General features: G+C 45.0%; 1 protein-coding gene and 1 non-coding gene across 4 annotated transcripts in view; both read right to left on the reverse strand.

Annotated features, from left to right (window-relative positions):
- Positions 1-25427, reverse strand: part of LOC122423439 (coiled-coil domain-containing protein 134) — a 74229-nt gene that overhangs the window by 20819 nt on the left and 27983 nt on the right. For all 3 annotated transcript variants that reach the window (XM_043440512.1, XM_043440511.1, XM_043440513.1), the window contains exons 18-29: positions 24606-24774; positions 21562-21709; positions 17860-18135; positions 12767-12932; positions 9919-10023; positions 7882-7992; positions 7434-7594; positions 5619-5714; positions 5133-5214; positions 4768-4943; positions 1826-1907; positions 1135-1241 (exon numbers count right to left, since the gene is read on the reverse strand). In XM_043440512.1, the coding sequence (XP_043296447.1) occupies positions 1135-1241; positions 1826-1907; positions 4768-4943; positions 5133-5214; positions 5619-5714; positions 7434-7594; positions 7882-7992; positions 9919-10023; positions 12767-12932; positions 17860-18135; positions 21562-21709; positions 24606-24774 (1679 nt within the window). The remainder of the gene's footprint in view (positions 1-1134; positions 1242-1825; positions 1908-4767; positions 4944-5132; positions 5215-5618; positions 5715-7433; positions 7595-7881; positions 7993-9918; positions 10024-12766; positions 12933-17859; positions 18136-21561; positions 21710-24605; positions 24775-25427) is intronic.
- LOC122424153 lies at positions 21224-21330 on the reverse strand. The gene has a single exon (XR_006264339.1). It is a non-coding gene; the product is annotated as a U6 spliceosomal RNA (small nuclear RNA).

Below are 25427 nucleotides of genomic sequence, written 5' to 3' on the forward strand. Positions count from 1 at the left end.
ATCCAATCAGTTCATCCTAAAGGAAATCAGTCCTGAATATTCATTGGAAGGACTGATACTGAAGCTGAAGCTCCAGTACTTTGGCCACCTGATGCAAAGAACTGACTCCCTGGAAAAGACCCTGATGCTGGGAAAGATTGAAGGCGGGAGGAGAAGGGGACAACAGAGGACGAGATGGTTGGATGGCATCACTGACTCAATGGACGAGTTTGAGCAAGCTCTGGGAGATGGTGAAGAACAAGGAAGACTGGCATACTGCTGTCCATGGGGTAGCAAAGAGTCGGACACGACTGAGTGACTGAGCACCAACAGGTATTAACTGTCCCTCCCAGCTCTGGCAGAAACAATTACTCTTTTATCGGGACTTCCCTGTTGGCTCACTGAAAAGAATCTGCCTGCCAATGCAGGGAACACAGGTTCAATCACTGATCTGAGAAGATTCCACATGCCACGGAGCAACTATGCCTGTGTGCCACAACTACTGAGCCACCACTCTAGAGCCCCCATGGCGCAACTATTGAAGCCTGTGTGCCTAGAGCCTGTGCTGTGCCCTGCAACAAGAGAAGTTACCGCCATGAGAAGATCATGCACTTAAAGGAAGAGTAGCCCCGCTCGCTGCAACTAGAGTAAGCCCACGTGCAGCAATGAAGACCCAGCACAACAGCAACAAAAAATTTACTTTTCTCTGGGTTCCCACACCAACCATTGACTTACTCATTGATCTGTTTCACTATCATTCACGGGCTCACTGCCTTGTTGTTTATTCAGTGGATACCTACTGTGTTCTAGGCACTTAGCATTATTTTCTACTCTTCCATTAATAACATCATATTTTAAGTCTTAGTTTCATTGTCTATCTCCTTCTCTAGACTGAGGGACCCTTAAGAAAGAACAGTTGGCTCATTGACATCTTTGGTAGCTAGCACAGGACCTGACATGTGGTGGGCAGGCCCTGGTCAATGTTTCATTAGTGAGTGAATAAGAAAGAATGCCCAGGTCTTCTGGGCTGAGAAGATGTGGGCATTTAGAGGAATTCTCTAAGCAGGCTTCTTGTAGGGTGAAGGCCCACCCAGCCCCTCTACCTTCTTGGAGGATGACATTCTTCAGACCACAAGACATCCATTCTACACTTACCAGGGTCATAAGTCTCAAGATTTCAGGTTTGAGGAAGGAATTCTCTCCAGCTTCCAAGAGAGTAAACATCAAAAACCGATTCCAGGGCTGGCAGGCCACATGGAGGGCTATGGGAAACACCAGTCACCGTGTTGTTAATGCTGCTTTTCTGAAGGCCGTGGAACACTGATAAAGAAAACTTTCTCCTATTGGCTCAAAAAACAGGTTGCTCCACTCGAGGCAGGGCATTGTTCAATGCTGACTCCAGGGGTTTCTTTTTTTCCTGGGCTTCTATCTACCCACACTGCCTGGCACAGGGAGACCATATATATATTATATCCCATTATATGTGGGAGGAGCTCTGCCATGCAAGAGCTATGTGGGGCAAGTTGCTTGACATCCCTGAACTTCAGTGTCCTCATCTGTATGACGGACATAGCAGTGCCCTTGTAGTATTGTTAAAAGAATTAAACAAGATGAATGTGAATCAGGGAGCTCCCTGGTGGCCTAGCGTTAGGATTCTGGGCTTTCACTGCCATGACTCAGGTTCAGTCCCTGGTAGGGGAATTGACATCCCGCAAACAAAAAAAAAAAAGAAGAGTATGCATCACAGAACAGGGGATGGGAGTTTGGGGTGGGAGGGTGTCATGGCAGATGCTGGCTCCCTCCAACCACCCCCATGGGAACATCAGAGAAGAGGGAGGGTTTGTACCAAAGTCTGGGCTCCGAGCATGCAGGTAGTCAAGCAAGGCCTCCAGGCAGCCGACACAGGCGTGGGACAACAGAGGGTCCTTCTGCAAAAAAACAACGAAACCCACAGACGTACACGTCAGATTTCACAATAATGGATTTTGCTGCCAACTAAGAAAAAAACATTTGGTTTTCAAAACAATTGGATTTCAGGATTTCAGATTGGGGATTGTGACTCTGTAGAAAATCAAGACGCTTGTTGGTTTCATCTCTCACTCACACACAAATCACAGTGTGTATATTGATGATTTACCAACATTTGACAGACTGTTCTGTTCCAGAAAAGAGTGGGCCCTGGGGCCCTTTAAGCGATTCACAAATTACAGATGCTGTAAGAGCCCCGCAGTTTATCTAAGTCAGCACGGGTAGGTTTTTTCTTAAAGCAGAACCTTTTACCAAACAAAATTTTATGCTCTAATAAGCACATGAAAAGAGCTTATTATCATTAGTCATTAAGGAAATGCAAATTAAAATCACCTTGAGATAACACCACATACTCACCAATAGCTAACTGTGACTGACAATAAATACTAAGTATTGTCAAGAATGTGAAGCAGATAGAACTCTCGTGCACTCCTGATGGGAAGGCGAAATGGTGCAGCCGCTTTGGAAAATAGTTTGATGGTTTCTTATAGACACACGCTTACCATATGTTGTAGGCAGAATTTTAAGATGGTCCCATGACCTTTGCTCCCAGATGTTACTCCTGTGATTAGGTTACATTATATGGCAAAAGGGAGATTGTTTGGGTTGGTCCAATCTGATCACACCAATTCTCTAAAAGTAGAGTTTTCTTTGGCTAGTGGCAGAAGAACCAGAGAGACCAGAAGTATGAGAAGGACTCAACATGCACTGGCTAGTTAGAGGATAGAGGGGCCATGTAAGACAGAATAGGGGCAACCTTAAAGAGATGAAAGAGCTCCCCCGACACCAAACTAAGAAAGAAGTGTTTCTTTCCTTGATCTCCCAGATAAGCACCCAGCCTGAGCAATAACTTGATTTCAGCCTTGTGAGACTCTTAAGTGAAGAACCTGGTTAAGCCCACCCAGACTTCTGACATAAAGAATTATCAGATAACAAGTGGGTGCTGTGTTAAGCTATTACATTTGTGGTGTGTAGATACACAGCAACAGAAAACTAATATGTCATTTGACCCAGCAATCCCACTCCTAGGTATTTTACCCAAGAGAAGTAAAAATGGATATTCACACAAAGACTTGTACTTCAGTCTTTATTCAAAATAACCAAAAGTCTGGAAGTCCCAAATAGCTATCGGTGTTGTGTTAGTCGCCCGGTCACGTCCAGCTCTTTGTGGCCCTGTGGACTGTAGCCCGCTAGGCTTCTCCATCCGTGGAATTTTCCAGGCACAAATACTGAAGTAGGTTGCCACTTCCTTCTCCAGGGGGTCTTCCCAACCCAGAGACTGAACCTAGGTCTCCCGCACTGCAGCCAGACTCTTCACCATGTGAGCCTCCAGGGAAGCAGCAGGTAAACAGATAAACAAGTTGTGGTATAGCCACATAACAGGCCACTACTCACCAATATATAGAAATAAAGTACTGATACACACAACAGTATGAATGAGTCTCAAAAGCATTAAGCTAAGTTGAAGAAGACAGACACACAAGGCAACATAATGTATGATTTCATTTATATGGAATTCTAGAAATGGTACAACTGTAGTGCCAGAAAGCAGATCAGTGTTTGCCAAGGGTCAGGGATGGGGAGGGGACTGACTACAAAGCAATACATGGGAGCTTTTTGTGGTGCTGGAAACCTATACCATGATTGTGGTGGTGTTCACAAAACTGAATATATTTGTCAAAACTCATCTAATTACACTTAAATCAGTGAATTTTACTACATGTAAGTTATATCTCAGTAAGACTGATTTTTTTTTTTTAATGTAACAAACTAACCAAAAAAATCCTATGTTCTCCTCATGCTATCCTTCGGAACACAGCAACCTGGAGGTTAAGTTATGAGGCAGATCTGGGTTTGAATCCTTGCTTGACTACTTACCATCTGCAGGATCCTGGCCAAGGTTACTTAATTTTGCTAAGTGGGGATAAAAAGATTACTTGGGTTGCTAAGAGGGTTTGATGAGATATGGGTACAGAGTATCTAATGAGTGCTTGGCACTGAGTTAGCACAAGTGGTGAATATCTTAATGAAATGCAGAACAGGGGAAACATTCTCCCTAACAACCCCCAAGTCTAGGCCTTGTGTCCTTTCTCCTTCTCCAATCAAAAATTAACTCTTAACCAGTTAAGAGTTGGGAACTTCCAACTTTTTCCCAGGTACTCAAAATTGGCCACTTTTTGCTTGTCCAGGATCCATTCCTCCTTCTTCTGAGAACAATTTTATTTTGCAGAAACACTCCTCTCTTATGTTCAGTCCATGTGAGTTATGGAGAGTTAACTATATGCCCCATCCTCCAGGAGAGGCACAAGTCAGGCCAATCAGAACACCCCATGTTTCAAGCAGGGTGACTAGCACATTACCAAGCCAGGCTCATGAGATTCAATTCTGGGGGCTACTGAGATAGAGAAACTTTCTTTCTGCCAGGATATAAGCCAAGAGCTGCTCTATGTTATCCTACCATCCATGAGAAGAAAGCTGAGAGAAATGCAGAGCCAGGAGATAAGAGAGATAGAGCTCTGATGACACTGTCTGAGCCTCTGGGATCTCAGATGTGCCTAAAGCCAGTTTTGGCCCCTGGACTTCTCAGTTATGAGGCAATTTGAGTTTTGTTTCTGTCACTGTAACTTTAAAGCCAGTCAATCTACTCTCTAGGACTTGGTGGGAAAATACCAGGGTCTTGACAGGCAAGCTACCCCTTCCTGCCGTCATCCTGGGAGAACCAGGCTCCACTGCCAGGGTCGCACTTGGCAAGGGCCTTACCTGCACCAGAAGGTTCTGCAGTCCGATGACCAAGGACAGCACTTGTGATGTTCCCAGTGGAGATAGGACAGTGTCCTCAGGGGCTGGCAGTGACTGGGCCCCTGAGGGCAGTAGGGCAACCAGGGCAGAGGAGAAGTTTTGTTGCAGGGCTGTCCGCAGGAAGCGTAATATGGCAGCTGAAAGTAGGAAACTCCTTACACCCAGTTCCTGTCTCATTCCCCACCTCCCTGTGCCCAGCTCTGTTACAGGGGGAAGACCACGGAGATATAGTGGGGTGACCACAGTCTGGTCTGGGTGGGGTGGTCCCATCTCAGGATCTAGGGGAAAGGTTTTTCTTCTCCCTGCTGGAGGCCCTTGGCCCACACCTGACAGCAGTGCAGCCTTTTTCTTCGGGACGCTGAGGGCCTTCAGTACTTGGTCCAGTTCCACGGACAATGTCTGATGAACCTGGCAGAGCATGGGGTAAAGGCATAGCCCCCACTTTCTGGGAGCCTGGGGAGAAAATAACCTGCCACAATATTTCGTGTACCTTCATACACATACCCAGAAGGACAGAGAAGGCCACACAGGGTCTTGTGAACCTCACCTGGATTCAGGAGCTTGAGGAGGAAAATCAAGCCCAGACCTGGAGAACCCTGCTTCTCCCAAATTTCCCCCATCCTCAGAGAGCCTCTGCACCAGGGAGGAACTGATCCTGGCCTTATCTGTAAGTCCATCTCTACCTCAGCCCACCGTCTACCTAACTCAGACCTGGAGTCAGATGGCCCAGATTCAAAATTCTGGCTCTGCCACTGGCCAGCTTAGTGGCTGTGGACAAGCCGCTGCCCTGCACCTCTCCCAGCCTGTCTTACCTCCGTCACCCGTGAAACGTGAGCAGTACCACCTGCTCTCACTCCCGCCAGAGCCACTGTGAAGAACAGCTGGGGATCAGTGCTGTGAATGTGCTCCTTGATGTCAAAACAGTGACCAAAGTGAGGGGTTAGTTTAGGCAACAGGTTCAAAGCTGTGAGTGTGCTCTGCTCTCCTTACCCAGAACATGAGCTGCCTTTAGGCAGCTTCTCCTCCACTTGGATCTATCACAGTTTTGCACAAAGCATTTCCTCAAAAATGCTTGTTGGCTGATGGAATTGGCAGGTTCTAAGCAGAACCAACTTCTATAAAGATATTGAGATGCTATACTAATCTGTTAGTAGAGGAAGCTGTGTGCAAGTTCTGTGCTATCTGCTCAATTTTTTGGTAAATCTAAAACTGTCCAAAAAATAGCAGCTACTAAAAATCAACCAGAAACAAACAAAACAAGGTATGGAGATGTGAAAGAGCACAGTGAACTGGGAGAAGAGCAAGCATGTGCTCAGAAGAGGAGGGCAGAATGACAGGAAGTAAGGCTGTAGGGGGGCCTAGTAGGTAGGGTCTCAGCAGCCAGGAAGAGAACAGAAAGGTGCTGAAGGATAGTGGGCAGAGGGCAAGTGTGGACAGACTGTGCTGTGGGGATAGAGAGGCAGGGGAATGGAGAGGCTGGGGCCAGCAGATTGTGAACAGGCTGCCTTGGTGTTGAGGACGAATGATCAGGACTGAACGAGAGCAGAAGTGAGGAGAGCAGAGGCAGTTAGGTGATTGGCTGGGTGTGAGCTGAGGGCCAGGGCAGAACTGATGACGTGGTGCAGGCTTCCATCCAGGCAGGTGGCTGCAGGGGCAGGGGTGGGCCCAACAGAGAAAAGCAGGAGAGGTTCCTGTCCCAAGTTGACCCCACTAGCAACTACCTGAGGATCTGCTACAGTGTAGATCTGCCAGTTTACTGAAAGTCTAGAAGCCAAAATTTTAAGACTCACTTCAATTCTATACCAGTGAGTGTTTGCCTGGCATTAGGTTGGCACAAAGCTGGGCACAGTGAGAGGATTCCCCAAGGGGTAGGCAATGGTTTACATCCACCAGGAGCAGCCAGCCTTAAGGGAAGCACTGAAAAGTGGAGCAGCCCACAGAGGAGCCCATGCAGGGCACTAGGATGCCAAGGTCATACAAGGGCGAGGGGCTGAGAGGAAAGGAGGTGCTGTGTGGACAAGTCCATGGCGCTTCCGTTCCCCGCATCACCTTCTCTAACAGTCACATGACAGCTCCCATGTGTATGGCACATCACAGCTTGCCACCCACCACTTCAAGATCACGACTGGATTCTGCCTTCCTGTTCAGCTGGACAGTCCACTCCCTACACCCTGACATGTGATATCTCACCACTCTTCAAATACATAAATCATGTCTTAAACTTGTGCAGCTTCAGGCCTGTGCTCATCTCATTCTCTTTGCCTAGCATGCTCTCCCCCTCGCCTGGCACAGTCTTACTTACCTTTCAAAGCTTTGCTTAAAGATTACAACACAAGTTCCCCAAGTGTGGGGTGTATACTGTATTCATGTTTTATTCCTCTGTTCCTAAAGTACCGCCTGGCATGTAGGTGATCCATGTGTGCTAAATGGATCAATGTAAATCAACCTGACAACAGCCTTGCATGTTACTCTCCTGTTTTGTAGGCAAGGAAACTGAAGCTCAAAGAGATAAATACTTCACTAAGGTTACATAGGTAATAAGCCACAGAGCTGAGACCAGAACTCGGATCTTCATCGCTCCTTTGAGTGACACCCATGCCCCAAAGCTACAGCGGTTAGAGACTAACCTGAAGACTGCCTTGGTGCTGCTGGGCAGAGAAGGAGGCAGTGAGCAGCCAGGCAGAGCAGAGGAGCCCGGTCCTGGGAGAGTCCTCTTCAGCCCAGGTCAGCGCCAGCATCTTCTCCAGAAGCTCTATCAGGGCCGTGCTGCTCAGAAGCACTGCAGCAGCTGCAGAGGGTTGGGCAGAGCAGGTGGTGCTCAATTAGTACCCAGAAGGTGCTTCACATACGTACTGTGAATGAACAAAAGGGTCACCTGGAGGCTCTAAAGGTCCCAGCTTCATTTTGGAACCAAAGGTTATTGGAACCAGAAAGGACCTTATGACCATCCATTCCAGCCACACACACCCTTATTTATTTATTTTTTTAAGATGGAAGAACTGAGGGCAGCAAGAGCCCCAGACACTGCCCAGCACCCTCCCTTCCTCTTCACTGTGCCAGCCTGGGCCCCAGCACCTCTTCTCTGACTGCCCAGCGTGGTCTGGTGAAGGCTGCAGTACAGGAAGTTGAAGGAGGGCTGCAGGATGTCTGAGTCAGCGGGGCTGCATGTCCCACACAGCTTGCTCACTGCAAGAGATCAGAGTCCTTGGCAGCCCCAGCACTCACATGTCTTAAAGCTAATGGCCCTCAACTGGCTAATTTCAGATGTCAGTCTTGGGGATCAAGAACAAACCAGGTGTCCCTGATGTTATTGCCAATGGAAAGAAGCAGTGACAAACCCAAAGACATGTTCACACTCTCCATCGGAATAAACATCAGGCAAGCAGCCCACAGCTGCATGTATGAACAGACTGCACAAGTTTAGGAGGTCAAAAGGCAGCCTCTGACAGCACTTGTGCCAACCAGACTCCAGGTTGCAGAATCTGCAGAGGTTATGTAGGCCAACTTGCCACCATCAGCAGAAAGACGATTCAGTCTCTGAATTCTTTCAGCAATAGGCACTCACCACCTTCCCAGGGGAGGTCTGTAGCTATCGACGTTCAGTTCCCTAAACTTGCCACATTCTCTCTCTCATACCACCTCCATCTACCTTTCCTCCGATTCAGCAATCAAGATTCAGCTCAAAGTTCACCTCCCTCATGAATTCTCCCTTAATCAATCTGTCAAGGCAAGGTTAAACGCCTCCTCATACTCCACCTGCCTCATCAGAGCAGTTACAACACTGTGGAGTAGACATCCACAGAGCACAACCCCTTCCTCCTGGGATTACCAGCCCTTGCTCCTCTGCCCCCACCATCCTAGATATAAACCTACCTAAGTCCTCACTCACTTTTTTGGCAGCCATATCACACTTGACTTTACATGGCTCATGGTCAACCAGACAGCTAGGCCCCTCCCAACCACAGCCCCACCCTTGAACCACAGTCCTCTACTCGCAAATAAAACTATTCAAGGGTTGTATGTAAATATATACTCATTTCATGTGTATGTTTCAGTCTGTTATGTCTCCCTGTTAGAGGCCCTTTTGACAGCTGTTTTTGTCACACACAAACCTCCCTCCTGGCTGAGTGTCACCTGATAAGACAGGCAGGCAATGACCAGCACCAGGCCAGGCTGGACACTGATCTTCTCATGAGGAGATCTGGGCTCCAGGCAGGGAAAAAACCATGCTCCCCTGTGGCCAAAGGACACGCCACTCCACAGGGACTGGAGACACACCATTTTTCCTATTAATCTCAAACTTTCCTCAACAATCTTCCTGAGGGTGCTGCCTATGAACTGGTGGCTGCATCAATGAGCAATAAAAGATCCTAATAAGGTTTGGGGTGTGGGGAGGGAGAAGGCCTAGAGATCTGTGAACTGGATCATCAGATCCTGAGTCAGCTGCAGGGTGAGGTGGAGAACAGAGCTTGTGCCAGGAAAAATGAAGGGTACATAGACAGTACCCACTGAAGGCCTACTCTGTGCCAAGCACCCTGTGGCATTCTACATTTAAAGTTACTCCTTACATCAACCCTAAATCAGTACACACTATTATCTTATGAGGAACCAAAGGCTCACAAAGGCTAGAGGTTGCCCAAGGTTGCATAACTAGTGACTAAGCTGAGAACAAAAATCAGGCCTTCTTGATTCTGGAGCTTGTCACAGTGACTTATTTTGGTTTTTGTTCTCCAAACATTCCCAGAGGACGAGCAGAAGATCTGTAAGGTCCTTTATCAAGAAGCCCATAGGAGATCAACCAGTCAGAGAACTGTGCATGAGATGATCATATACCCTGAAACTCTCATCCCTCACATTGCCTTTAAAAATGCTTTGTTGAAATCATTCAACTTCGGGGGGTCTCAGTTTGTGGGGGGCACGAGTCCCCATTCTTGCATGGCCCTGCAATAAACCCTTCTCTACTCAAAAAAAGAAAGAGAAGCCCACAGGAATAGACTGACCCACCAGCTTCTTCCAAAAGGTGAAAGGGTGGAAGAAAAGGCCAAGGCCAGCACTATGAGGGTCGACCCACAGCCGGCCCAGCCCTGGGCCCTCAGGCACTGTCCCAAGCACCTTGGTGAAGCAGCTTCATGGCCATGCTGTCCAGTTCTTGCTCTGACTCATTCCTCAGCTGCACTAAGGAGAGGAGGCTCAACAGCAAAGGCAGGTTCCCGGAAGCTGTTAGGAACAAGAAGAGCTGGTCAGGGGGACTGACAGACAGATCACCACCACCACCGGACCAGTGGTAAATAGTTCGTTGGGATTTACCCCTATTTCCTGTCTTCTTTATTTGGAAAAGGGGCAACTGACAGACTGAGTGCCAACTCTGGGTTGGGTAAGAGAATTCATTATTTCACTTAATCCTCTTTAATTCATGGGGAGCAGGGACTGTCATTTCTGTTTCACACTTAAGAAAACTGAGGCCCAGAGAGGCTAACTGACATCTCCCGGGTCCCACAGTCACCGGCAGGGCCAGGACTTGAACCCAAAGCTGAATCCAAGGTCACAGTCTTTCCACTATGGGTTTCCAAGAGATCTCATGATCCTTAAACACTATTATCAGTTAGTTGTGGCTTCTCCTTCCCTGAAAAGGAAGGATTCAGCTCCTCCAGATCCCCTTAACAGAACAGAAGATATTAAGAAGAGGTGGCAAGACTACACAGAAGAACTATACAAAAAAGATCTTTACGACCCAGATAATCACGACGGTGTAATCACTCATCTAGATACAGACATCCTGGAATGTGAAGTCAAGTGGGCCTTAGGAAGCATCACTACGAACAAAGCTAGTGGAGGTGATGGAATTCCAGTTGAGCTATTTCAAATCCTGAAAGATGATGCTGTGAAAGTGCTGCACTCAATATGTCAGCAAATTTGGAAAACTCAGCAGTGGCCACAGGACTGGAAAAGGTCAGTTTTCATTCCAATCCCAAAGAAAGGCAATGCCAAAGAATGCTCAAACTACCGCACAATTGCACTCATCTCACACACTAATAAAGTAATGCTCAAAATTCTCCAAGCCAGGCTTCAGCAATACATGAACTTCCAGGTGTTCAAGCTGGTTTTAGAAAAGGCAGAGGAACCAGAGATCAAATTGCCAACATCCACTGGATCATCAAAAAAACAAGAGAGTTCCAGAAAAACATCTATTTCTGCTTTATTGACTATGCCAAAGCCTTTGACTGTGTGGATCACAATAAACTGTGGAAAATTCTTAAAGAGATGGGAATACGAGATCACCTGACCAGCCTCTTGAGAAACCTGTATGCAGGTCAGGAAGCAACAGTTAGAACTGGACATGGAACAACAGACTAGTTCCAAATAGGAAAAGGAGTACGTCAAGGTTGTATATTGTCACCCTGCTTATTTAACTTCTATGCAGAGTATATCATGAGAAACGCTGGGCTGGAAGAAGCTCAAGCTGGAATCAAGATTGCCAGGAGAAATTTCAATAACCTCAGATATGCAGATGACACCAAACTTATGGCAGAAAGTGAAGAACTAAAGTGCCTCTTGATGAAAGTGAAAGAGGAGAGTGAAAAAGTTGGCTTAAAGCTTTAACATTCAGAAAACTAAGATCATGGCATCTGGTCCCATCACTTCATGGCAAATAGATGGGGAAACAGTGGAAACAGTGGCTGACTTTATTTTTTTGGGCTCCAAAATCACTGCAGATGGTGACTGCAACCATGAAATTAAAAGACGCTTACTCCTTGGAAGGAAAGTGATGACCAACCTAGATAGCATATTAAAATGCAGAGACATTACTTTGTCAACAAAAGTCCGTCTAGTCAAGGCTATGGTTTTTCTAGTAGTCATGTATGGATGTGAGAGTTGGACTATAAAGAAAGCTGAGTGTGAAGAATTGATGCTTTTGAACTGTGGTGTTGGAGAAGACTCTTGAGAGTCCCTTGGACTGCAAGGAGATCCAACCAGTCCATCCTAAAGGAGTTCAGTCCTGAGTGTTCATTGGAAGGACTGATGTTGAAGCTGAAACTCCAATACTTTGGCCACCTGATGCAAAGAGCTGACTCATTTGAAAAGACCCTGATGCTGGGAAAGATTGAGGGCAGGAGGAGAAGGGGACGAGAGAGGATGAGATGGTTGGATGGCATTACCAACTCAATGGACATGAGTTGGGGTAAACTCTGGGAGTTGGTGATGGACAGGGAGGCCTGGTGTGCTGCAGTTCATGGGGTCGCAAAGAGTTGGACATGACTGAGCGACTGAACTGAACTGAACTGAGATCCCCTTAAACATGCCTCCAAACCCCCGTCCTCAACAGAACTGGACCAAGTGAGCCATAGTTCTCCACCCACTTCCTCTTAATTGCTTGAAAATTAAAAAATTCAACTTTCTAAGAGTAGGGGAAAAAACAGACTAATCCCAGCCTTTCACACTATACCAAATATCAAGCTTTTGTGACTCCAGGGAGTCCCATTCCAGATTTGGAAACCATCCTTTTGGATCTCAACAGGAGGTTCCAATCCATCACAGATCCACTCCCTCCCTTGCCCCTGCTGCTGGCTGTTGCTGCCTCCCTCACCTCCCCAACATTTACCACTTCTTTCTTCCCAACTAGGGGCTGCCATTCTTGTGACAAATAGCTCTGAGCACATGCTGCGCAGGGTGGGGATATGCATGCATGCATCAAACACACCCACCCATGCAGACATGAAACATAAGCACACTCAAACCACACACACACACACATACACACACACAAGTATGTTGAGCACCCACTCTCCCACAAGAGGATGGAGATAAAAGTTTCTCACTTGATGCCCCGCTGGCCTGACTTGTCTTTTGCAGAGAAAACTCAGATCCTCTCTCCCAGAGCAGACCTCATCACAGTAGAGAGGCCCACTCTTGAGTGACCTTCCTTCAGATCTAAACATGCCCGCAGTAGCTACAGGCTGACCTCCTGAGGGGGAGGACCCATGCTCCACCAGCAGATGCTGTAGGATCATCAGGAAGTGGCCTCTGATGAGACCGCCCACTTGGACATCTTCATTCCTCCTCAGAAAGGTCTTCAGGATGATCAGTACCTTGCGGGCTATGTCCATGGGACTGGAACAGATGAGGTCCTGAGCAGGAGAGAAGGAAGCCAGAGCTCAAAGGGCATTATAGTTGGGGACAGTTGAACAGTGAAGAAGAGGGGCTGGAGAAGGGCCCCAAATAATGCTGTCACAGAACCTGGGGAAGGAAGCACTCACTTAGGACCTACCAAGCATCATCCTGTCAAATAAATCCATCCTAAACGGGAGAAAACAGAGGCTCAGAGAGATTGTGTGATGTGCCAAAGCTCACATAAACTAGTAAGTGGCACAGTTAGGATTTGAATCCCTGGTGGCTCAGATGGTAAAGAATCTGCCTACAATGCAGAAGACCCTGGGTCAGGAAGATTCCCCTGGAGAAGGGAATGGCTACCCACTTCAGTATCATTGCTGGGAGAATCCCATGGATAGAGGAGATTGGCAGGCTACAGTCCCAAGGGTAGGACTTGAATCACAACGAGTCAGACATGACTAAGTGACTAACACACTCCCAACTCCAATGGGACCTGAGTGTGCCTTAAGGGAGAAGGGGGTGGGGGTGGAGATGTCACAGGGCAAGGACAGGATGGGTTAGGACAGATTCAGGACACAGGAAGAGAGGCAAGGACCAAATCAGGCCCTGTCTCCACCATGGCATCTGGCTATTTCTGCCCCAAGGAGTAAAGGCCTTGGTTTCAGAAGGCGGGAAAGAACATTGCTTTTTATTTGCTTTCAGAGTTAATGAGTATATGTTAAAGGAGAAGTCAGCAGAAGCTACACCAGAGACTATCCCACTGAGAGCTCCTGCACCTTCCAGCTCAAACAGGCCGATTCCTCTGGACAGGGCAGGGGGGGCTGGGTGCCACGAAACCAGTGTCACACACAGACTCCTAGCTCCTGACACACAGAGCCATGATTACAGGCAACCGGCCAGACAAACCCAGATGTGCTGGTCACTGGGTAGCACAGGGGCGTCTGTACTTGGCTCTCTAAAAACCCCCACAGCTGCCAGAGAAACAACGATAATACTGATGAAATAATTCATATTTTATGGCACAAAGAGAAACATTTAAACATAAAATTTTTCTTTGCTAGCTTGGGCCTCTTCCTCCCCTTTAAGTGTGTATTGTGCATCTGAATTAACCAGACCTCCTTAGGAGATACCATTCTTTCTCAATCTCATCAAGGGTCACAACTCATAAGTCTTTAGGAGATAACTTCCTTCCTAATTCTGCAAGGGACCATGGTGACCTGTGATCCACTACTACCTTTGTATGTATAGATTTAAATTGTGTAAACAATCAATAATATGTCATTTAACCATTTGTCTCAAAAACTTAAATCACTGTGCTTTGACCTCTTATGGGCAGAACAGTCCTCAGAGCTTTTTATTTTACTTTCTTAATTTATTTTTTTGGCCACACCACATGGTTTTCAAGATCTTAGTTAATGGACCAGGCATGGAACCTGTGCTCCCTATACTGGAAGCACTGAGTCCTAACCACCGGACTGCCAGGGAATTCCCCTCAGAGATTTCTGAAAGACTGTCTACCAGGTTATAATTCTTGGGTTGGCTCAAATAAATATGCCATTTCCTTCTGAGATAGACTGTTGATTAATTTTTATTGACAACACCAATAGCAATCACTCAGTTAGGACCTAATAATGTCAGGTATTGTTCTGTGTTTAAACTATAGTTACATGTTTGTCTATACATTATCTGTATCTTCATGATAACTCTTCCTAGTAGGTGTTACTCCAGTTTTTCAAATCAGCAAACTGGGGCAGATTAACTAGTTTGCCTGTCAAGAAAGCAGGGGCATTATAAATTCTATAGCCACTATGATTTAAGGGCAGGGATGAGGTTGGCTTCATCTTTGTTACCTTGTAGGGACTTGGTTGGAAAGATCCCCTGGAGTAGGAAATGGCAACCCACTCCAGTATTATTGCCTAGAAAATTCCATGGACAGAGGAGCTTGTTGGGCTACATTCCGTGGGGTTGCAAAGAGTTGGACATGACTGAGCACGCACATACACATACACACAGAGACTCAGAAAACATCTCTGGAAGGAGAGGATCTCAGAATAAGAAGGCTAAAGGGAATCTCAGTTCATTTCCATCAACCTTTTTGTAGAGTATGAGGCTGAAGCCAGATGAGGTGTGATTTGTCTAAGGTCACAGGACCCACAGCCAAACCAGTTTCCTAGTTCTGCTCCTTCACCAGCACATGGCTGCCTGACTGCCAAAGCTGGTCTCTTAGAAACCTAAGTTAGTGAATGTTAAAAGTGCCAAAGGACGGGGGCTACTTAGATATTTGGCAGCTGTGATAAATGCCAGGGGAAAGGGTGCACCCCACCCTGTGGGTTAGTGAGGAGGCTCTGGGTGGAGCATGGCCCACTCTGAAGCCTCTCCCGTCCAGAGTCATCCAGAACTCTCTGGGACTGGGCCGACCAGAGGCACATGGCCCAAGCAGGGAACAAACAGAGCTTCTATGACATCACTGCTTTTTACATATAAACAACCCACGTGAAAGACCACCCGTTGGTAAGAGTGGCAATTAACAGCTTTGTTTTCAGCTGTTAATTACCCATATCAGAAACAGAAATTGGTACCAACACATATTTTTAGACTCTTTCCCCTCCTGCAGCTAGAAGCTGGGAAGCAATGGTAGGAATTATACACATGAACAAACAACGAAGTTGTTCCTTGCTCTTCTATCTTAACACTGATGTTTCTAGGATCTAATTTAGTAAAAATTCATTAATTTAGGCTCCGGTCATTTTCATGACCTTTGTTAGCTCTATGACCTTCAGTATTCAATAAGTCTTCCTTCTTTTTTTAAAAACTGTTTATTTATTTGGCTGTATCAGGTCTTTCCAGGCTTAGTTGTCAGGTGGAATGTGGGATTTTAGCTGCTCAAGCAGGGTTCAAACCTGCATCCGTTGCATTGGAAGGCAGATTCTTAACCAATGGACCACAAGGGAAGGCCCTCAATAAGCCTTTCTGAGATTAAGATTCTTTATCTGGTTCAGAGTCAGTCAGGAATCAGTAAATGATAGTCTACTGTGTATAGCATACCACAAGTGCTCCTATATATTCTTTCATTTATCCCCATGTTATCTCCATTTTAGACATGAGGAAACCAAAGCTCAGAGAAGACTTCTTCCAGTTGTTAGGAGTTTGTTGTAGCTGAGTCCCTCACTGGCCCATGGGCCAGGAACTAGGTCTAATTCTTTCCTGTGCTCAAACAGCTCTCCTAATTAAATGAAACCCTGAGTCAGGGTTGGTTTCTCTCTTATCCTGAGATTTAGCTCAGTTTACTGGAAAAAATTACAGGGAATCAAAATCTGGGTTTTAATCTTAGCTCTTGTGACCTTGGGCAAATCTAAAACTATTTCTTAATCTGTTTAAAAAGAAAAAAATAAGATGCTATGATTAGTATCTTCCTCAGAAGATCTGAATTTTTTCTTTTTTGAGAAACTTAGATCTGTTCAGATCCCTAACTCAACAGGTCAGCAAAGGTTCATAAATACTTATGTGTGAGGAACTGACCCTGAATACTATATCTGGCAAAGAAAATCCAGCATCTTAGCTCTGTCCATTGCTACTCTGTGTCCCATCTTTCCTTATGCACTAATGGCTTATTTTTAACCCATTCCTTATTCCCTTTTCTTCCTCATCCAAGGAAGAATTTGAGCCAAAGCATGAATGTGGCCCCTATCAAATCAACACATGTGAGATTTCACAGAATGACAGATCTCAGGGACACAGGGTGAAGATTTAAGTCTGAGTGGGGGTGTGTATGTGTGAGTGTGAATATGGACAGAAGTAGGTAACTAAGGATGTGAGATATACAATACGCAGGTGTTATTTCCACCATAAAAGTGAAAAGTGAAGTCACTCAGTCATGTCCGACTCTTTGCGACCCCACGGACTGACCATAGCCTACCAGGCTTCTCCGTCCATGGGATTTTCCAGGCAAGAATACTGGAGTGGGTTGCCATATCCTTCTCCAGGAGATCTTCCCGACCCAGGGATTGAACCTGGGTCTCCCGCATTGTAGGCAGACGCTTTACCATCTGAGCCACCAGGGAAGTCCCATTTCCACCATAGTCACTCCAATAAAATCAGGGAATCATATTTATTGATGATAAGAATATCAAAAGAACACCCAGTCACCTCTAAAGGGCTGTGTCATTCTTCTAGGACTAAGGGACAGGGGGCAAGTAAGTGAACTGGTATTGAAGGCAGGGGTTCTAAACCACATTGTCAGTTTGGGACCTGCCACTAGTCACATTAATTGGTCACTAAATGCAAATTGTCAGCTGTGTAAATAATTTACTTTAAATATATATATATATTATAGCAGTTATTGCTATAATAATAAAGAAAAATAGATGGAATAAAGCCAGTGTGTGAGAAACTGCAAACAAGCAGCTTCCTTATCTAACTGATGAACCTGACAAAAATTATAGGAATGTCTTACACAAAAAAATCATTGGAATATGCAATAAACTCATGATAAAAAAAATTCTGGGTATGCCCAAGGGAGAGTGTTGCACATGTAACATTATCTTGAGAGTTATGACAGAAAAGAGGCTGAGTCCCTTTGCCAATCAGATATCTGCCACTACATGCCCCAGGGGTCCCCTGTGACATCAAACCCTTGCTAACAGAATATACTTAAGACAGGTAGGAGAGAGAGAATGGTGACAAAGGTCAGCATTTCAGAGGCATATCCCCTGGGGATTAGAGAGGCACATATCTCTCAGTGAGCAGACATCCATCAGACTTAGGAAAGGGTATGGATTTACCAGGCACCTGCCAGCTGAAAAGACCTCCTACTAGCATGGAAATAGTGATAAGTCCAGAGGCAGGTAGAAGCAGCTGTGGGTACCTCCTGCCCTCAGGAAACCAGCTCCCAGAGAGAGAGGGCCCATCTCCTCTGACAGTAAAAAGGAGCAAGTGGTCACCTACTAGCAAAATGAGTAGGATGCTGGGGCTGCTCCTAAGCATGTGAAACAGGGCTGCTACGCTGGCGGGAAGGGTGGGCTGCCCAGCAGATGGGACACCGTCCAGCTCCTCACAGCTGCTCTCTTCCCAGGAGAACCAAAGTTCCAGGACACGGTGCCCAAACCTCCTCATCAGCTCTGGATGCAGCAGAAACAACCTAAGCAGGAGCGGATGGTGGGTGTAGACTCGGTGCAGGTCTGGGGTGTCCTCTAGGAATTTTCTGATGGCGCCAACCACAGCCTGGAGGCAAAGAATAAAGAGGCTAAATGCACCTTGCAGAGGGCCCAAGAGACTCTAATCCCCAACAAATAGAGACAGCCAAGATGTAACTGGGAAAAAATGTGCTGGCTTCTCAGGGGTCCAGGATATTTTCACTGGCATCCTCCAGCAAAAAGAAAACCTCACATGCACCCCAATGTTCATCGCAGCACTGTTTATAATAGCCAGGACATGGAAGCAACCTAGATGCCCATCAGCAGACGAATGGATAAGGAAGCTGTGGTACATATACACCATGGAATATTACTCAGCCATTAAAAAGAATTCATTTGAATCAGTTCTAATGAGATGGATGAAACTGGAGCCTATCATACAGAGTGAAGTAAGCCAGAAAGATAAAGACCAATACAGTATACTAACACATATATATGGAATTTAGAAAGATGGTAACGATAACCCTATATGCAAAACAGAAAAAGAGACACAAATGTACAGAACAGACTTTTGGACTCTGTGGCAGAAGGCGAGGGGGGGATGTTTCGAGAGAACAGCATCAAAACATGTATATTATCTAGGGTGAAACAGATCACCAGCCCAGTCTGGATGCATGAGACAAGTGCTCGGACCTGGTGCACTGGGAACACCCAGAGGAATCGGGTGGAGAGGGAGGTGGGAGGGGGGATCGGGATGGGGAATACATGTAAATCCATGGCTGATTCATGTCAATGTATGACAAAAACCACTACAATACTGTAAAGTAATTAGCCTCCAACTAATAAAAATGGGGGAAAAAAAAAAAGAAAACCTCATTGTGCTTACCTTGTAACAGTGGCCCTCAACTCAGGGTGATTTCACTCCCCAAGGGACATTTTAAAATGTCTAGATTGTCTAGATTATTGATTGTCTTGATTGGGGGAGTGCAAGTGGTGTCTAGTGTGAGAGAGCAGAAATCCCACTAAATATCCTACAATGCACAGAACAGCCTCCCACAGAAAAGACTGTGCAAAATGTTACCAGTGCTGTGGCTGAGAAACCCCACTCTATAATGACACTTAGCACAGTATGTCACAACTGTCAGCATGTATGTGTCCACCTACCACGCTAGACTTCAGCTGCCTGAGGGCAGGGAATGCAACAGATTAATCTGTGGCCTGGCACAGGGCTTGGCACAGAGAAAGCAAAGGGTAGGTGTGTTAAACCATTTATTAAACCCTCTCTTCCCTGTTGCACATATAACAAAGCTCAAATTCCTGAGCATGTTACTCTCAGGATTTTATGCTTCATAGTTTTGACTTCACTTGGGTCTTTCATCCATTTTGAGTTCATTTCTGTGTATGATATGAGCTAAGGGTCCAACTCCATTCTGTTGCATGTAGATATGCAGCTGATTCCAACACCATTTATTAAAAAGGCAGTTCTTTCCTTTGCTGAATTGTCTTGTTGTCCTTATAAAAATATATGGGTTTATTTTGGGGGTTTTTGTTTGTTTGGGTTTTTGACCTGAGGGACCTTAATTTTCCCACCAGGGATGGAACCCAGGTCCTGGCAGTGAAAGTGCTGAGTTCTAACCACTGAACAGACAGGGAATTCCCTATGGGTTTATTTTTGGACTGTCAACTCTATTCAGTTGATCTGGATGTCTCTCCTAGACATATTTAGAACCACACTGTCTTGGTTACTCTATCTTTGTAGTAAGTTTGAAATGAAGAAGTGTGAGTCCTCCAAACCTGATCTTCTTTTTCAAGATTGTTTTGGCTATTTTGGGTCCCTTGCATTTCCAAATAAATTTTAGAATCAGCTTGTCCATTTCGAGACAAGAAAAAAAAAAAAGAAGGCAACTAAAATTTTTATCAAGATTATGTTGAATCTATAGAATAATTTGGGGAGTATTGCCATTTAAACACTATTAAGTCTTCTTTTTTCCTAGTTTTATTGAGACATAATCAACATATAACATTGCATAAGTTTAAGGTTTCCCTGATAGCTCAGGTATGGGCTTCTCTTGTGGCTCAGCTGGTAAAGAATCTGCCTGCAATGTGCAAGACATGGGTTTGATCCCTGGGTTGGAAAGATTCCCCTGGAGAAGGGAACAGCTACCTACTCCAGAATTCCAGCCTGGAGAATTCCATGGACTGTATAGTCCATGGGGTCACAAAGAGTCGGACACGACTGAGGGACTTTCAAGTTTAAGGGATACAACATCATCATCTGATAAATGTATATATTGTGAAATGATTGCTCCAGCCCTAAGAGTTTATAAAGAAGCTGGAGGGAGGAAACTTGTAACATATAACCTCATCAAAGTAATCCAAGACCAGCCTGGTTAACAATGATGTAGGTCCCAGCAATACATTTTGTTTCATAAACTGTTATCTGTAGACACCTCACAACTTTTTCCTCCTGCACAAACTGGGGGTGGTACTAAGAAAACAGCCTTTAATCTAATTGATCTTTATAACTTAGGTTAATTAGGACCTAATTAGCTTAGGTCCACAGCATGCAGGATCCTTCTTCTCTGACTAGGGATCAAATCTATGCCCTCTGCAGTGGAAGCATGGAGTCTTGACCACTGGATTTTGGGGGAAGTCCTTAAGTCTTGATTTTCTTTTTTTTTTTCCCATTTATTTTTATTAGTTGGAGGCTAATTACTTTACAATATTGTAGTGGTTTTTGCCATACATTGACATGAATCAGCCATGGATTTACATGTGTTCCCCATCCTGATCCTCCCTCCCACCTCCCTCTCCATCCCATCCCTCTGGGTCTTCCCAGTGCACCAGCCCTGAGCACTTGTCTCATGCATCCAACCTGGGCTGGTGATCTGTTTCACCCTTGATAGTATACTTTTTTCAATGCTGTTCTCTCTGAACATCCCACCCTCACCTTCTCCCACAGAGTCCAAAAGTCTGTTCTGTACATTTGTGTCTCTTTTTCTGTTTTGCATATAGGGTTATCGTTACCATCTTTTTAAATTCCATATACATGTGTTAGTATACTGTATTGGTTTTTATCTTTCTGGCTTACTTCACTCTGTATAAGGGGCTCCAGTTTCATCCATCTCATTAGAACTGATTCAAATGAATTCTTTTTAATGGCTGAGTAATATTCCAAAAATATGGAACACTTCACAAATTTGCATGTCATCCTTGCACAGGGGCCATGCTAATCTTCTCTGTATCGTTCCAATTTTAGTATATGTGCTGCCGAAGCAAGCACTTGATTTTCTTATCAATAAAATAGAAATAGTAATCTCTGCCTCCCAGAACTGTTGAGAGAACTGGCTAAGTTACATGAGCTCCGTAAGTATCAGCACTGCGTCTCCCTCTAGTCCCCCAGCACACTGTCTCTCTGTCACCCAGCGTCTCTATACACACATCAAAATAGTCTTCCAAGGAACCATGATGAAGAGGAGAAGGAGGAAAAGCCCCAGGTGTTTTTGATCCATACCTCATCTAAGGCACCATCTTTGTCCTGGCAGATTGCAAGTAGATAGATAGAAGCTCTGAAGACGACGAGTGGAGGGTGTTCACCCTGGTCCTGCAGAGACAGGAGGAAGCTTTGCACAGCCACGAATAACTTCGTCTTTGACACAAACCTGTCAACCAAGGACAGTCTGAGTGAAAAAGGCAGAGATGGCTGTCCTGCCTTGCCACACCCTCCCTCTGCCCATCTGTCCCAGCATGTCCACAGACTAATGACATCTTGCACAAAGAGGGTGCTGTACATACTTAACAAAGGACTGTCACACATGCACAGCATGTAGTTCTGCTTTGTGCAAGGATCTGTTAGAGGACAGAGACTCCTCACTCACACCTAGAAGGTAAAGCATCAGGCAGCTGGACCAGCAGTGTTAAAAAGAAGGGTGCTACTTTGGGGGTTCAGGAGGCCCTGCTTTGACAGCCAGTTCACCCGTCTCTTCTCATATTTATCACTAAACATTTGTGTGTTCAATGGGCTCCTTTCTGGGGAAGGGAGACTTCTACACTTGTACATGCAAGGAAGATGGGGATGAGGAGACCAACTTTACTACATATCCTTTTATGCTTTTTAAATTTTCTACCATGGGTATGTCTCACCTATCAGATTAAGACTCTGATAAACATTTTAAAATAGGTAATACTAAATGCAATGGGGTATCCTGGATTGTATCCTAGAACAGAAAAGGGACAGTACAGGAAAACTGGTAAAATCTGAGTAAAGTTTAGTTAATAGTATTGTACCATCATACACATGGTCAAATGATTTTCAACAAGGGTGCCAACACCATTCAATGGGGAAAGGACAGTCTTTTCAACAAATGGCACTGGGAAAACTGGATTTCCACATGCAAAAGAATGAAGTTAGAATCTTACCTAACATGATAGAAAAAAATTAACCCCAAATAGAAACACACTTAAATGAGAGACCTAAACCTATAAAAAAATTTTTAGAACAAAACATAAGGCAAAAGTTTCATGACATTGAATTTGGCAATGAATTATTGGTTATGACACCAAAAACACAGGCAATAAAAGAAAAAATAAACTGGACTTTATGAAAGTTTTAAAAGTCTGTGCATCCCAAACCACTATCAAGAGTAAAAAGGCAACCCACAGAATGGTAGAAATTATTTGCAAATCTAATAAGGAACTAATATCCAGAATATATAGACAACTCCTAAAACTCAACAACAAAAAAGCCCAAACAATCTGAATTAAAACTAGACAAAAGAGTTGAACAGACATTTCTCCAAAGAAGATAAACAAATGGCCAAAAAGCACATGAAAAGATGCTCAACATCAAATGAAAACAGAAAAAATAGACAAATTTCATCCCCCCAAAATTTCTTTAATTAGATTTAATCAAAATTTAAATTAAAAGACACTTGTTCCTTGGAAGAAAAGCTATGACAAACCTAGACAGTGTATTACAAAGCAGAGACATTACTTTGCCAACAAAGGCCGGTATAATCAAAACTATGGTTTTTCCAGTAGTCATGTAAGGATGTGAGAGTTGGACTATAAAGAAGTCTGAGTGCTGAAGAATTGATGCTTTTGAACTGTGGTGTTGGAGAAGACTCTTGAGAGTCCCCTGAACTGCAAGGAGATCCAACCAGTCCATCCTAAAGGAAATCAACCTTGATCACTGGAACAACTGATGCTGAAGCTGAAGCCCCAATACTTTGAATGCCTGATGCAAAGAACTGACTCATTGGAAAAGACCCTGATGCTGGGAAAGATTGAAGGCAGGAGGAGAAGGGGACGGCAGAGGATAAGATGGCTGGATGGCATCACCAACTCAATCGACATGAGTTTGAGCAAGCTCCAGGATCTGATGATGGACAGGGAGGCCTGGCATGCTGAGGTTCATAGGGTCACAAAGAGTCGGACATGACTGAGCGACTGAACTGAACTGAATGAAAACCACAATGCAAAAACTACTTCATAACCAGTAGTATGGATATAATAAAAAAGATGGACAAATCTTGACAAGGATATGGATAAACTGGAACCCTTGCTCAAACATTGCTGATAGGGCTGCAGCTCCTCTGGAAAACAGTTTGGAAATTCTTCAAAATGTTACCCATAGTATTACCATATGACTCCTCAATTCTAAACCTGGTATATACAGAAAAGGAATAGTAAACAAGTACTCAAACAAATACAAGTACACACATATTCACAGCATTACTATTCACAATAGCCAAAAGCTGGAAATAGCCCAAATGCCCATCAATGAATGAAGGAATAAACAAACTGTGGTGTATACACACAATGGTATATTATTCAGCCATGAAAAAGAGTGAAGTACCAATGCCAGATCAAACATGCTTACTGGATGAATCTTGAAAACATTATGCTCAGTGGAAGGAGCAGGTACAAAAGGTCACAGACGTATGACCACATCTACCAGAAATGTTCAGAATAGATAAGTCCACAGAGACAGAATGCAGACTGTTAGCTGCCAGAAGCTGAGCAGAAGAAGGAATGGGGAGTGACTGCTTAAAGGATGAGAGGCTTTACTTTGGAGTGATGGAAATGTTTTGGAACTAGACAGAGATGGTGGCTGCACAACACTGTGAATGTTAAAAATGCCACCAAGTTGTCCTCTTTAAAATGGTTAACTTAGCTATGTAAACTTTACCTCAATAATTTTTTAAAAGCTTAATGAAAAATAGTACTTTGATTTTAAATTTTAATAAATTGTATAGTAATTCTTAAAACCACAGTAAACTACTAACATTTTTGGTTTTTTTGGTGCATAAACAATACCCTCAGGGATATCAAGGAATTCTCATCAGCATTCGAGGCTCTGTCTTTCACTCCTGAGACTACCCATCTCTCCAAAATGTGAGCCCCTCAGGAATACATGCCATTTCTCACTTATCTCCATGTTCCCAGTGCTCAGCACCAGGCCTGGAGAGGATGCCTCTATAAATAGTTATTGAACTGAACCTGGCTACAGATGTAGGTTCCAGAACCAACTGTCAGTCACCAGCTCTGAGCACTGACCTGTCCTCGTGAATGTAGGCCAGGTAGAAGAGGAGCAGGATGCAGTACTGTCTCTGGCGAGCAGCTTCCTCCACGTACTGGCGATCCGACAGGAGAGCAAGGCTTTCAGGGCCCCTGCTGCTTATCTGGGGCAGCCCATGCTGCAGGAGCTCAGACACTGCAGAGAGTTCTGGGGAGGGAACAGGCCGGAGAAAATCACACAAAGGACAGAAGAGAGCAGGTAATGGCCACATGTGTGTCTATACATACAGAGTACTGCACAGGACAACAAGGACACACACAGGATAAAAGGCAATCAGTCTCTTCTCCCTCTCTTAGTCTCCCAGGAAAGACTGAAGGTAACATGTAGAAGGACTTGGATACATTCGTCCACTTGACAATGTCCACTGAGTGGCTATTCTAGGCCAGGCTGTGACACACAGGCCCCTACCTCCTGTAGCTGGCAGCTGGTGAGAAAAAATAGATAATGAGACAGATAATTGCAGGACATGTGATCAGTGCCATGTTCAAGTGTGGAAGAGAGAGTGACTCATGCCACCTGCAATGGTGGGGGGGGGGCAAACTCAAAGAGGAGGGAACCATGAAGTGTGAACAGAAATCAGGCAGACAAAGGAGAGAAGAGGCTTGCCAAGCCAGGAAGCAAGGTGTTCAGCAGCCTGGAGGCATAAGAGGGGGTGGCAAGGAGTTCAGTGTGACTGGACCATCGGTGAAAAGATGTGGAGTGTCAGGGGTTTAGGAACTGTGTGATGTAATTTGTAGGTAGGCTGTGAAAGACCTTGAATGAGGAATATAGAATGTGGAATTTAACCTGAGAGCAGATTC

Source organism: Cervus canadensis, chromosome 21 (genome assembly GCF_019320065.1).
Source record: "Cervus canadensis isolate Bull #8, Minnesota chromosome 21, ASM1932006v1, whole genome shotgun sequence".
Lineage (NCBI taxonomy): Eukaryota > Metazoa > Chordata > Mammalia > Artiodactyla > Cervidae > Cervus > Cervus canadensis.